Source organism: Hemitrygon akajei, chromosome 18, assembly GCF_048418815.1.
Source record: "Hemitrygon akajei chromosome 18, sHemAka1.3, whole genome shotgun sequence".
Classification (NCBI taxonomy): Eukaryota; Metazoa; Chordata; class Chondrichthyes; order Myliobatiformes; family Dasyatidae; genus Hemitrygon; species Hemitrygon akajei.
The window spans coordinates 64,549,879-64,564,560 of NC_133141.1; the positions used below are offsets into that span (position 1 = coordinate 64,549,879).

The following is a 14,682-nucleotide window of genomic DNA, read 5'->3' on the forward strand; positions in this document are numbered from 1 at the left end:
TACTGTTTTCCATAAATGTTGCCTGGCCTGCTGAGTTCCTGCAGCATTTTGTGTGTGTTGCCCCATATCACTGTTCAAATGCTTCTGCCGTCATCTACGTTTCTGTACCAGAGCACAAGGGTCTGTATTACTTATCAAAGATTTACTGTATATCACGGACTGCACAGTAGCATAGCGCAATGATCACCAATCGGGTTTCAATTCCAATCTATAAGGAGGTTGTTTGTTTTTCCTGTGACCATGAGTGTTTCCTTTAGGTGTACTGGTTCTCTCACACATTCGAAAGATGTATGGGTTAGGGTTCGTGATTTGTGAGCATGCTGTGTTGATGCCAGAAGCATGGTGACATTTGTGGGCTGCCCTCAGCACATCCTCAGTTGGCTGTTGATGAAAACGACACATTCTATATGACAAAAAAAGATAAATCTGTGGCTTTATATGACTACTGTATATGACTTTATATAAAGCTCAGGATTCTTTTAACACTGATCAAGACCAAGGCCACTGGCCAAGAGCCCAAACCACTCAGTAAGGTTCTTTCAATTTGGATTTCAATCTTATTAGAAAGCAAACTAGTTATTATTAACTAGAGATAAAGATAAAGCTTAATTTTATTTGTCACATGTACATAGAAACATTTAGTGAAATGTGTTGTAGAGATCAAATTGGTGTGGATTTGACAACTAAAATCAATGACAAAGATTAAACTAAATCTTGAAAGGCAAAAATATTTCTTGGAAGATCAGGCTTGGAGAACATTTAATTTTCTCTCTTGCTGTGTCCTGTCATAATAATTTGTTCCACCTGTAAGGAGCAATGACAGGCTCTAGAGCTTGATTCCTGATTTTCCAAAAGGGGAAAAGTTCCACATTCCCTGGCGTGGAATGCAGTGACATCATCATGACCAAAGAGATCAGAAGGCGAGCATGGAGTAGAAAATTAAATAATCTCTCTTCAGTTGGATTCAACAAATTGCCCACTCCCAAAGCTCCAAAAAGCAAAAGTTCCAGCAATTTGTTCAAGTAATCCTTTCTTTAACAGGAGAAAAGTGTTTTTTTTTAGAAAACAGAGTGATTTTCAGTGGAAATAATTTGTTTTTAAATTGTGTAATCCCTAAAGTTCTTGTCTAATTGCTGTGCCACATCTGTGAAATATTGAAAGCATGTGTAGGGGTCAAAGCGCTGATTATAAGTGATTGGATAAGGCAGGGAACAGTTTCACATTGAAAGATTCTGGTTTCAATTCTCTGTTGGATCTCAGCAAGTCTACTCTAAGAAGGGATTGACCACTTTGCTTTCAATGGGGGAGTCACCAGCATTCCTCCCTGTCACTCACAGTAGATTAGAGGTTAACGCAATTGCATTACAGCACCAGTGATCACCAATTGGGCTTTGATTCCTGCCGCTGTCTGAAGGGAATTTGTACGTTCACCCTGTGACCATGTGACTTTCCTCCAGGTGCTCCAGTTTTCTCCCACATTCCAGAGGGCATGCATTTCAGCTGGGGGGAGGGTAATTTCAAATAAGGTATGAGGAGGACGTGTTTTACAAAGAGAGTAGTGGGTGCCTGGAGTGCGTTGCCTGGGGTTGTTATGGTCCGGTCCGGGGACCGCATTCCGGGTCTTGATCCGGTCCGTGGACTCCAGACTCCGGGTCTTGCAGCCGTCCCTCCTGTCACCCTTAAGCCGAATAGGATCATCTTGGCTTAAGAAGGTGCACCTGTTGCCTATCGGCTGGCAGGTGGATATAAGGGACTCTGGGACCGAGCTTAGTCGGGGGGGGGTTGTCATTGTCCTCCTGGTTGGAACCTGTTTTGTCCTGTTCGCTGATCGTCTTGTACGAGCTGGTTTGCCATGTTCTGAGGTGTTTCATCCAATCGGCTCTGTTTGTTCTGGTCGTCCTGGCTTGGAGGGCCCATGGCTTCATCCCCAAGTTCTGTGAGTCAGCCTTGGAGTCACCCCGGACCAAGTTCCCTCCCGATCCCTTGCCTCTGTCGGGTAGCAGGCTGGACTGCTGTTACATGGCAGGGGGACTCTGTCCCCTTCCTATCCCTCACCTCTGATGGGCTGTGCCTGCTACCTGCCCAGGTGTCCTGTGTCTTGCCCGGGCCTCCGTGTTCCTGCCTGGGAGGCGGCCCTGCCCAGGAGTTAAGCGGCCGCCCTGCCCAGGAGTTAAGCGGCCGCCCAGGGGGCTTTCCTGCCTAGCCACTGACTCCGGGACCCAGCCTAGCCACTGACTCCGGGACCCAGCCTAGCCACGGACTCTCTCTGAACCCCAGGATTACCTAACACGCCCTGTCTCTTTCTCACGCCCTGGTCTCCCCATCTGGTTCTATCCTTTAGTTATTCCTGTCCCCTTGTGACAGGGGTGGTGGTAAAGACAGAAACATTAGACTTTAAGAGATGTTTAGATAAGCACATGAATGTGAGAAAAATGGAAGGATATGGACATTGTGTAGTCAAAGTGTAGCTGCCCATTTGATTACTAATTTAATTGGTTCTGCCCACAAAGGGCCTGTTCCTTTTCTATGTTCTATTCCAGATATATGGTTAGGGTTAGTAAATTGTGAGCATGCCGTGTTGACACCAGAAATATGATGACACTTGCAGGCTGCATTGCATAATCCTCACTGATTTGATTTGACACAAAGGACTCATTTCACTGTATGCTTCAATGTTTTGACGTACATGTGACAATTAAAGCTAATCTTTGTTACTACATCCAGCACAATTCCTATAGACATAGAAGGAGGGTATTCTTGAGCTGACATGATGATACCATTGCAATTGATATTCATTCCCCACCGTCTACATTACATGAAGCAAGACCACTTGTATGAGTGGGCCCAATCTCCAGCTGGGAACCATTGTTCTTAGGAGCTTGATAAGCAAGTGGGGTCACTGACTGGCACTATGACCCATCCAGCATACTCTGGTTCTCCAGTAACATTGTAAGTTCTCCCTAGGTTACGACAGGGTTCCGCTCCTAAGAACTGTTCATAACCCAAACAGTTTGCAAGTTAGAAATGTGGCCACCCGTCAATATATTTAAACAAAATTATAGGGCAGCTAGGTTTAGTATCACCATGACATTTTGTTTTGTTTTGCAGCAGCAGTACTGTATTGTAAAATTTACAATGTTACAACATTAAATATGTTAAAAAATAATGCAAAAAGAGAGCAAAATAGTGATGAAGTGTTCATGAGTTCATGGAAATCTGGTGGCGGAGAAGAAGAAGCTGTTTCAAAATCATTGAGTGTGTGTCCTCAGGCTGCTGTACTTCTTCCCTGTTGTAGTAATGAGAAGAGGGCATATCCTTGTTGGTGGAGGCCTTTAATGATGGATACCATCTTCCTGAGGGACTACCTTTTGAGGATATCCTCCATGATGGGGTTGGCTGAGGCTATAACCCTCTGCAGCTTTCTCGATCGTTAGGGCCTCTATACCAGATGACAATTCTCTTGTTGTACATCTGTAGAGATAATTAGTACTAAGGGGATGATAGTATTGAATGCTGAGCTGTAATCAATAAACAGCAGCCTGCCATAGGTATTGCTGTTGTCCAGTTGGTCTAAGGCTGAATGGACAGCCAGTGAGATTTCATCCACTATAGACCTGTTGTGGTGGTAGGCGGTTGGCAGTGGGTCCAGGACCTTGCTCTGGCATGAGTTAATTCTAGCCATAACCAACCTCTTAAAACACTTAAGTTCAGTAGATGCGATTGCTACTGGGCAATAGTTATTGAGGCAGCTCGCCCTGCTCTTGGGCCCCAACCAGTATGATTGATGTCCATTGAAAGCAGGTGGAAACCTCCAACTGTAACAATAACACATAATGCTGGTGGAACACAGCAGGCCAGGCAGCATCTATAAGGAGAAGCACTGTCGACGTTTCGGGCTGAGACCCTTCGTCAGGCCCCTTCGCCATGTCCTGACGAAGGGTCTCGGCCCGAAACGTCGACAGTGCTTCTCCTTATAGATGCTGCCTGGCCTGCTGTGTTCCACCAGCATTTTGTGTATGTTGTTTGAATTTCCAGCATTTGCAGATTTCCTCGTGTTTGAACTGTAACAGTGGGAGGTTCAAGAGAAGAGAGGTCTTTGAATATATAGCTAAACTGAATCACGTCATGGGCCAAGTTCCCACATGACAGAAGATGCCTGCAGCCTTGCAGCAGCCAGAATATCCAACCACCGGTCTCTCAAAATCTCAATCATGTGTATGGGCTGTACACAGGACTTGTACAGATGCTTTGCACCAGTGTAAAATGTGCTTGGTATTGAGGTGCGTGTCAGCAGTGGATCGGGGCAATCGAGTCTGCTTTGTCATTCCACCATGGCTGATATATTATCCCTCCCAACCCCATTTTCCTGCCTTTTACCCATAACCTTTGACACCCTTACTAATCAAGAATCTATCAACCTCCACTTCAAATATACAAAATGACTTGGCCTCCACAGCCATCTGTGGCAATGAATTCCACAGATTCACCACCTTCTGGCTAAAGAAAATCCTCCTCATCTCTGTTCTAAAGGAGCATCCTTGTATTCTGAGGCTGTGCCCTCTTGTTCTAGACTCTATCCAGGATTTTCAATATTTGAAAGGTTTCAATGAGATCCCCCCCCCCCCCCCTCATTCTTCTAAACTCCAGTGAGTACAGGCCAAGAGCCATCAGGGGGTTATAGAGATTAGTTAGAGTTGAATTATGTCATGAACAGCTAAAATATCAGCATTTTCAGAGTTTCACCGAAAGATAAAGATTTGCTTTATTTGTCACATGTACAGCAAAATATCAAAACATGCAGTGAAATGTGTCATTTTCATCAAATTAAATCAGTGAGATTTGTGCTGGGCTGCCCACAAGTGTCACTATATTCCTAGTACCAGCATAGCATGCCCACAAGTCACTAACCCTGATCATACATCTTTGGTATGTGGGAAAGAACAACACAGCTATGTGGAGAATGTACAAACTCTTTGTTGACAGTATTGCTATCCTTGCTAAATAACCAATGTATGTGCTTACAGTTATTAGAGGATAATTCCCAAAAGTGATTCCAAGCCAGGAATTCTCATATGTTACATGATTCCTATGGCTTTGAAGCAGCTATACCTAGAGCCTTATCCCAAATTTGATATTATATCTGTGTAAATTAATACAATAAATTGAATCTCACTGGAGCTTTAGGCCAGACCTTAACTCAGGGTTTATTTATTATAGTGTTGGTATGAACAGAACGCCAATACTAAGTCCATGAATCCAACATCTAAGACGCAGATGGATGTAATATAAAGAATGGTGCAGTTAAATTGATAGTTAAGTTAAATTGAATTGAAGTGCATCCAAATTTCTATTTTTCTTGTGATCTTTTAGATTAAACAGTGCTCTTTATTTCTGTGCCAGTGATCCCACCATGTAGCAACAGTAAATTATGAATATTTTCATCTTAACAGACCAGTCACAGCTCAGTTACAGCACTTTATCTGTTGGAACATACACGCAGTGGCCACCTGTTTACCTGCTCACTAATGCTAATATCTAATCAGGCAATCATATGGCAGCAACTCATTGCATAAAAATATACAGACAAGGTCAAGAGTTTCAGTTATTATTTAGACCAAACATTAGAATGAGGAAGAAATGTGATCTAAGTGACTTTGATCATGGAATGATTGTTGGTGTCAGATGGGGTGGTTTGAGTATCTCAGAAACTGCTGATCTCCTGGGATTTTCATGCACAACAGTCACTATAATTTACAGAGAATAATGTGATAAATTTAAAAAAAAACAAATCCAGTTAGCAGCAGTTCTAAAGGTGAGAACACCTTGTTAATGAGAGAGGACAGAGGAGAATGGCCAGACTGGTTCAAGCTTACAGGAAGGTGGCAGTCACTCAGATAACCACACGTTACCGCAGTGGTGTGCAGAAGAGCATCTCTGAATGCACAAGACGTCAAACCTTGAAGTGGCTACAGCAGCCAAAGACTGCGAACATACACTCATTAGCACAGAGTGTAATTATCCCTGTTCCTGCAATTGAGTTTGATAATAACTTGGATTGAAAAAATGATGAGAGTTATTGTTGGACATAAAGTCAACAGCCAGTGTTGCGGAATTCTGATTTTGAGATGTGTCCAAGTAAAATGTTGAGATTCGTGTGAAGTTTAATTGATTCTGGCCTTTCAGAGTTCAAAGAGACAACTTTAATAATATTACTTTAGAAAGAGAGAATGGCACATTCTTTATGTCTACAAGCAAGCATGAGATTTAAATGCTGCACAATAAGGAAAGTAGGGGAAAAGATTAAATTCACCATTGTTGCGGAGACATTAAAACTATGAGGGATTTAATAAACAATCCATCTTTTGGTCTTGTAATTCTCTTTGGGTAAGATCTTAATTCATCCCACTGAAATTAATTAATTAACCAGCCTTCATTGCTAAGTACTTTTCTTGTCCAAATACTGATTTCTTTTGTGTTCACCTTTCTCACAACATTAGCCATTGCTCTGTAATTATGCCTCTTGTACCTTACTCTAGAATTTAATCTATAAATCTCTCTACTTTTCTAACTTGCTTCCCTTTGCAAAATAAACCTCAAGCTAAATCTGTTTAATTGGATTTTTAATGCCTTTTCCTTCCATGGAATATAAGACATAGGCTCCTCGGCCTCTCAAGCCTGATCCAGTATTCAATTATTAGACCATAGCAGAGCTAATCTTGACTTCAGCTCCATATTCCAGCTTGTTTCCCATAACCCTCATTCCCCTGTGGACTTATCCCAGCTCAGTGCGTACTAATGTCTTAGCATTAAAGGATTCCAGGAATTCCTATCCATCAAAGAATGCCCTTTTCATTTTAATCATATGTTTAGTCCCTTAACTTAAAGTCTAGAACCTTAGAGCACAGCCTCAGAAGACAAGGATGTCCCTTTAGAACAGAAATGAGGACATTCTTTAGCCAGAGGTTGATGAATCTGTGGAGTTCATTCTATATTTAAAGTAAAGGTTGATAAGTTGTTGATTAGTAAGTATGTCAACGTTTATGGGGGAGAAGGCAGAAGAATGGGATGAAAATGATAATAAACCAGCAGACTCGTCTTATGGTCTTATTTTCTTAAGACTACTCCCACCTGGGAAAGTATCCTCACTGCAGATACACCGACAACTCCCTTAGAATTATCTTTGTCTCAGTAAGGTCACCTAGTATCCCAAAATTCACCAGAGAATAGTGGACCATTCTCCTCAATCCTCACAGAACAGCCCTCTCACCTCAGGGATCATCCTACCAAATCCTCTCTGCACGGCACCCAATGCAAGTGTGCTTTCTGAATTAAGGACTGTATATACCCTACTGCAGGTGTGGTCTCAACAGTGCCCTGCACAATTATGGGAACGTTTCTTTATTCTTGTACACTGGAGGCAATAATTGTGTGGACAGCCAGAAATTTCTTTCCCAGGATAGAAATGGCTAATACCAGGGGAAATAATTTTAAGGTGATTGGAGGAAAATCAGTGGCAAGTATTTTACAGAGAGTGGTGAATGTGTGGATAAAGGCAGATAGATTAGGGACATTAACAGAACCCATAGATAGGCCCATATAGCAGATGATAGACAAAATGTAGGAGGGAAATGTCCGATTGATCTTAGAGTAGGTCAGCACAACATCGAGTGCCAAAGAGTCTGTACTGTCTTATAGTGTTCTCTGTTCTATATCTTTAACATCTTCATGGCCCAGCATCTATTCTCTTTCTGCACAGCATTTTGGGCATTTTGTGAAGGTTGTTGCCATTACAATAGTGATATGTTCAAAGTTCAAAGTATGTATATCTCACCATATGCAATCCTCAGACTCATTTTCATGCAGACATTCACGGTAGATCAAAGAAATACACAAGAATCAACAAAAAACTACACACAAAGACTGACAAACAACCAATGTGGAAAAGAAGACAACTCTGCAAATCAAAAATAATAAACAAATAAATAGAAGCACAGAAAACCTACAGCACAATACAGGCCCTTCGGCCCACAAAGTTGTGCCGAACATGTCCCTACCTTAGAAATTACTAGGCTTACCTGTAGCCCTCTATTTTACTAAGCTCCATGAACCTATCCAAAAGTCTCTTAAAAGACCCTATAGTATCCGCTTCCACCACCGTTGCCGGCAGCCCATTCCACGCACTCACCACTCTCTGAGTCAAAAACTTAACCCTGACATCTCCTCTGTACCTACTCCCCAGCACCTTAAACCTGTGTCCTCTTGTGGCAACCATTTCAGCCCTGGGAAAAAGCCTCTGACTATCCACACGATCAATGCCTCTCATCATCTTATACACCTCTATCAGGTTACCTCTCATCCTCCGTCGCTCCAAGGAGAAAAGGCCAAGTTCACTCAACCTATCCTCATAAGGCATGCTCCCCAGTCCAGGCAACATCCTTGCAAATCTCCTCTGCACCCTTTCTATTGGCTTCCACATCCTTCCTGTAGTGAGGCAACCAGAACTGAGCACAGTACTCCAAGTGGGGTCTGACCAGGGTCCTATATATCTGCAACATTATCTCTCGGCTCCTGAATTCAATCCCACTATTGATGAAGGCCAATACACCATACACCTTCTTAACCACAGGGTCAACCTGCGCAGCTGCGTTGAGTGTCCTATGGACTCGGACCCCAAGATCCCTCTGATCCTCCACACTGCCAAGAGTCTTACCATTAATACTATATTCTGCTATCGTATTTGACCTACCAAAATGAACCACTTCACACTTACCTGCGTTGAACTCCATCTGCTACTTCTCAGCCCAGTTTTGCATCCTATCAATGTCACGCTGTAACCTCTGACAGCCCTCCACACTATCCACAACACCTCCAACCTTTATGTCATCAGCAAACTTACTAACCTATCCCTCCACTTCCTCATCCAAGTCATTTATAAAAATCACGAAGAGTAAGGGTCCCAGAACAGATCCCTGAGGCACACCACTGGTCACCGACCTCCATGCAGAATATGACCCGTCTACAACCACTCTTTGCTTTCTGTGGGCAAGCCAGTTCTGGATCCACAAAGCAATATCCCCTTGGATCCCATGCCTCCTTACTTTCTCAATGAGCCTTGCATGGGGTACCTTATCAAATGCCTTGCTGAAATCCATATACTCTACATCTACTGCTCTTCCTTCATCAATGTGTTTAGTCACATCCTCAAAAAATTCAATCAGGCTCGTAAGGCACGACCTGCCCTTGACAAAGCCATGCTGACTATTCCTAATCATATTAGGATCCTCTTCAGTTTGCGTATAAGGAGAAGGTGGAAGTGGAGGATGCTATCACGTATTTGCTGCACAAATCCCTCTCTCACCTAGATGGGGTCAGTGGTGCTGTGAGGATTACATTCCTGGACTTCTCTAGTGCCTTTAACACCATCCAGCCCAAGATCTTAAGGCACAAACTAACGGAGATGGGAGTAGACTCTCACATGGTGGATTGGATAGTGGACTACTTGACAGATAGACCTCAGTATGTGCAGTTGGGAGACTGTAGGTCTGACACGGTGGTCAGCAGCACAGGAGCACCGCAGGGGACCGTGCTCTCTCCGGTCCTGTTCACCCTGTACACATCAGACTTCCAATATAACTCGGAGTCCTGCCATGTGCAGAAGTTCGCTGACGACACGGCCGTAGTGGGGTGTGTCAGGAATGGACAGGAGGAGGAGTATAGGAAACTGATACAGGACTTTGTGATATGGTGCAACTCAAACTACCTGCGTCTCAATATCACCAAGACCAAGGAGATGGTGGTGGACTTTAGGAGATCTAGGCCTCATATGGAGCCAGTGATCATTAATGGAGAATGTGTGGAGCAGGTTAAGACCTACAAGTATCTGGGAGTACAGTTAGACGAGAAGCTAGACTGGACTGCCAACACAGATGCCTTGTGCAGGAAGGCACAGAGTCGACTGTACTTCCTTAGAAGGTTGGCGTCATTCAATGTCTGTAGTGAGATGCTGAAGATGTTCTATAGGTCAGTTGTGGAGAGCGCCCTCTTCTTTGTGGTGGCATGTTGGGGAGGCAGCATTAAGAAGAGGGACGCCTCACGTCTTAATAAGCTGGTAAGGAAGGCGGGCTCTGTCGTGGGCAAAGTACTGGAGAGTATAACATCGGTAGCTGAGCGAAGGGCGCTGAGTAGGCTATGGTCAATTATGGAAAACCCTGAACATCCTCTACATAGCACCATCCAGAGACAGAGAAGCAGTTTCAGCGACAGGTTGCTATCGATGCAATGCTCCTCAGACAGGATGAAGAGGTCAATACTCCCCAATGCCATTAGGCTTTACAATTCAACCGCCAGGAGTAAGATATGTTAAAGTGCCGGGGTTGATTGTATTTAATGTATTTAAGTAAACTACTTAAGAACTTCTTAAAAGCTATTATTAATGCTTTTTGAGAGAGTGATTTAGATGCATATAATATTTTTACTGAGTTAAGTATTGTATGTAATTAGTTTTGCTACAACAAGTGTATGGGACATTGGAAAAAATGTTGAATTTCCCCATGGGGATGAATAAAGTATCTATCTATCTATCTATCTATCTATACCTCTCCAAATGTTCATAAATCCTGCCTCTCAGGACCTTCTCCATCAACTTACCAACCATTGAAGTAAGACTCACTGGTCTATAATTTCCTGGGCTATCTCTACTCCCTTTCTTGAATAAAGGAACAACATCCGAAACCCTCCAATCCTCCGGAACCTCTCCTGTCCCCATTGATGATGCAAAGATCATTGCCAGAGGCTCAGCAATCCACTCCCTCACCTCCCACAGTAGCCTGGGGTACATCTCATCCGGTCCCGATGACTTATCCAACTTGATGCGTTCCAAAAGCTCCAGCACATCCTCTTTCTTAATATCTACATGCTCAAGCTTTTCAGTCTGCTGTAAGTCATCACTACAATCACCAAGATCCTTAGCCATAGTGAATACTGAAGTAAATTATTCATTAAGTACCTCTGCTATTTCCTTCGTTTCCATACACACTTTCCCACTGTCACACTTGATAGGTCCTATTCTTTCACGTCTTATCCTCTTGCTCTTCACATACTTATAGAATGCCTTGTGGTTTTCCTTAATTCTGCCCGCCAAGGCCTTCCCATGGCCCCTTCTGGCTCTCCTAATTTCCTTCTTAAGCTCCGTCCTAGTAGCCTTATAATCTTCTAGATCTCTAACATTACCTAGCTCTTTGAACCTTTTGTAAGCTTTTCTTTTCTTCTTGACTAGATTTATTATGGCCTTTGTACACCACGGTTCCTGTACCCTACCATAACTTCCCTGTCTCATTGGAACGTCCCTATACAGAACCCTACACAAATATCCCCTGAATATTTGCCACATTTCTTCCGTACCTTTCCCTGAGAACATCTGTTTTCAATTTAAGCCTCCAATTTCCTGCCTGATAGCCTCATAATTCCCCTTACTCCAATTAAACGCTTTTCTAACATGTCTGTTCCTATCTCTCTACAATGCTATTGTAAAGGAGATAGAATTATGATCACTATCTCCAAAATGCTCTCCCACTGAGAGACCCGACACCTGACCAGGTTCATTTCCGAATACTAAATCAAGTACAGTCTCCCCTCTTGTAGGCTTATTGTGTCAAGAAACCTTCCTGAACACACCTAACAAACTCCACCCCATCTAAACCCCTTGCTCTAGGGAGATGCTAATCGATATATGGGAAATTAAAATCTCCCATCACGATAACTCTGTTATTATTTCACCTTTCCAGGATCTGTTTCCCATTTCTGCTCCTCGATATCCCTGTTACTATTGGGCGGCCTATAAAAAACACCCAGTAAAGTTATTGACCCCTTCCTGTTCCGAACCTCCACCCATAGAGACTCCGTAGACAATCCCTCCATGGCGTCCACATCTCTGATCAACAGTGCCACGCCCCCACCTCTTTTGCCTCCCTCCCTGTCCTTTCTGAAACATCTAAATCCCGGCACTTGAAGTAACCAAACCTGTCCCCGAGACATCCAAGTCTCTGTAATTGCCACCACATCATATCTCCAAGTACCGATCCATGCTCCAAGCTCATCCGCTTTGTTCACAACACTCCTTGCGTTAAAATAAACACATCTCAAGCCTTCGGCCTGAGCGCGTCCCTTCTCTATCACCTGCCCATCCTCCCTCTCGCACTGTCTCCAAGCTTTTTCTATTTGTGAGCTAACTTCCTCTTCCCCAGTCTCTTCAGTTCAGTTCCCACCCCCCTCAAAAAGGAGTACTTATTGTCAAGGGGTACAGACACTGGGGTACTCTCTAGTACCTGACTCTTCCCCTTCCCCCTCCTGACTGTGACCCACTTGTCCATCTCCCATGGCCCCGGTGTTGTCTATAACTCCACTCTATCACCTCTTCGCTCTCCCTGACCAGGCAAAGATCATCGAGCTGCATCTCCAGTTCCCTAACTCGGTCCCTCAGGAGCTGCAGCTCGACACACCTGGTGCAGATATGGCCGTCTGGGAGACTGGGAGACTCCAGGACCTCCCACATCTGACACTGAGCACAGAAAACTGGCCTCACACACATACTTCCTACCTCGTCTCGTCCCGTTACTGCCTAAGCCCATTGAGCAAAAGCCCTCTCACTCTGCTGCCTGTAACACCGCTGCCCGCTCCGACGCTGCCCGCTGGATATGGCGGTCTTCTTTTTAAACCTTTCGCGCTCTACTGGCCGACGTCATGTGCAGTCTTGCCTCTCTTGCCTCTCTTTAACCTGAGTAGTAAAAAACTCCCTTCGCTCCAAAATATCAGTTCACTCGCGGCCTTCTTGCTCCGAATTTTATTTTGCAAGTGACCCAAATTGCTTCATGCATTCCTGATAACTCATGCCACTGCCACCAGGGTATGTTTCCATCTCCCACCCCCCATCCTCATCACATTCTACAGGGGTTGTATTGAGAGCATCCTGAGCAGCTGCATCACTGCCCGGTTCGGAAATTGCACCATCTCGGATAGCAAGACCCTGCAGCGGATAGTGAGGTCAGCTGAGAAGATCATCGGGGTCTCTCTTCCCGCCATCACGGACATTTACACTACACGCTGCATCCGCAAAGGAAACAGCATTATGAAGGACCCCACACACCCCTCATACAATCTCTTCTCCCTCCTGCCGTCTGGGAAAAGGCACCGAAGTATTTGGGCTCTCACGACCAGACTCTAACAGTTTCTTTCCCCCACGCCATCAGACCCCTCAATACCCAGAGTCTGGACTGACACCAACTTACTGCCTTCTACTGTGCCTATTGTTTTGTTTATTTATTGTAATGCCTGCACTGTTTTGTGCACTTTATGCAGTCCTGGGTAGGTCTGTAGTCTAGTGTAGTTTTTACATAGTTCAGTGTAGCTTTTGTCCTGTTTCATGTAGCACCATGGTCCTGAAAAACATCTCATTTTTACTGTGTACTCTACCAGTAGTTATGGTCGAAATGACAATAAAAAGTGACTTGACTTGACTTGAGGTTTTTGGTTTTGTGGTTCTCCTCTGCACTGTCACAAGTTGCCATGTGTCTCTGCATCACATCTCACTGGTCCTGTCTTTACTGTTCAGGGACAACATTTGTCGTCCAGTGGGATAAAGTGTTTCTGCCTGACCGGGAGGACATTGGTAGTTTCACCTTCCAGGCCATGCTATGTCAAGAAGGGAGAATCGTGTTCAGCTACAAGGACGTGAGTATGGGAAGTTATGCAGGGGTGGGGAGTGCCAGTGGCTGAGGTGACTGCTGGGGTTTTAGAAGTACAAGGGGAAGAATATCTCACAGTAACTTTTCAGAGTTTTGGTGAAACCATACCTGGGCTACCATGGGCAGTTTTGCTCTCCGCAGGTAAGTAATAATATAAACACAATAGGTTCTGCAGATGCTGCAAATCCAGAGTAGCACACTCAAAATGCTCAGCAGGCCAGGCCGCATCTATGGAAAGGAATAAAGTGTCAGCATTTCAGGTCGAGACCCTTCATTAGGATTACTGTCCTGATGAAGGGTATCAGCCCAAAACATGGACTCTTTATTCCTTTCCGTTGATGCTACCTGACCTGCTGATTTCCTCAAGTATTTTTTGTGTGTTGCAAAGTAACAGCACTCCTGTTTTGGAGACAGCAGAGTGTATTAATCAAATTGATACCCACAATGAGGCCTTGACTTCTTAAACTGCCTTACACAACCCTAACCTACCTCAGCAATGGAAGACCAATTCTTGTATTTCAATGGACTTGTTTGTGATTCTATCTTTTTTTAATGAAGGTCTTGCTCTATACAGTCCTTTTTTTCTCTTTACTGTCTTGCATGATCTATGAATAATTTATATTCTATTTGTTGTCTGAACCTATGAGCAGGTAATTTTACAGTAAGCAGGTTTTTGATTGTATCTCACTGTACTTCTGCACATGACAATAAACTCAACTTGAATTGAGGACCAGCACATGGAAAAGATGGAGTCAGAGATGGGAAACAGAGTGGAAGCATGTCTTCTTATACTTCAGTACACACTCAGTCGCCACTTTATTAGGGACATCCTGTTTGTTTTTCAGCAGTGCAGCCGCAAGCCTCATGTTGGTTGGGGAGAGAGAGATTTAAGAAAAGAGCTTTCATGGGATTTTAGTTTTTTTATAGCGATTCATTAGCAAGG

The 14,682-nt window shown here is 43.9% G+C and overlaps 1 protein-coding gene across 1 annotated transcript in view; it reads left to right on the forward strand.

Annotated features, from left to right (window-relative positions):
* The window catches only part of LOC140741490 (plexin domain-containing protein 1-like), an 810,319-nt gene that overhangs the window by 559,710 nt on the left and 235,927 nt on the right, over positions 1-14,682 (forward strand). The window contains exon 6 of the mRNA XM_073071746.1: positions 13,607-13,725. Coding sequence (XP_072927847.1) covers positions 13,607-13,725 — 119 coding nt within the window. The remainder of the gene's footprint in view (positions 1-13,606; positions 13,726-14,682) is intronic.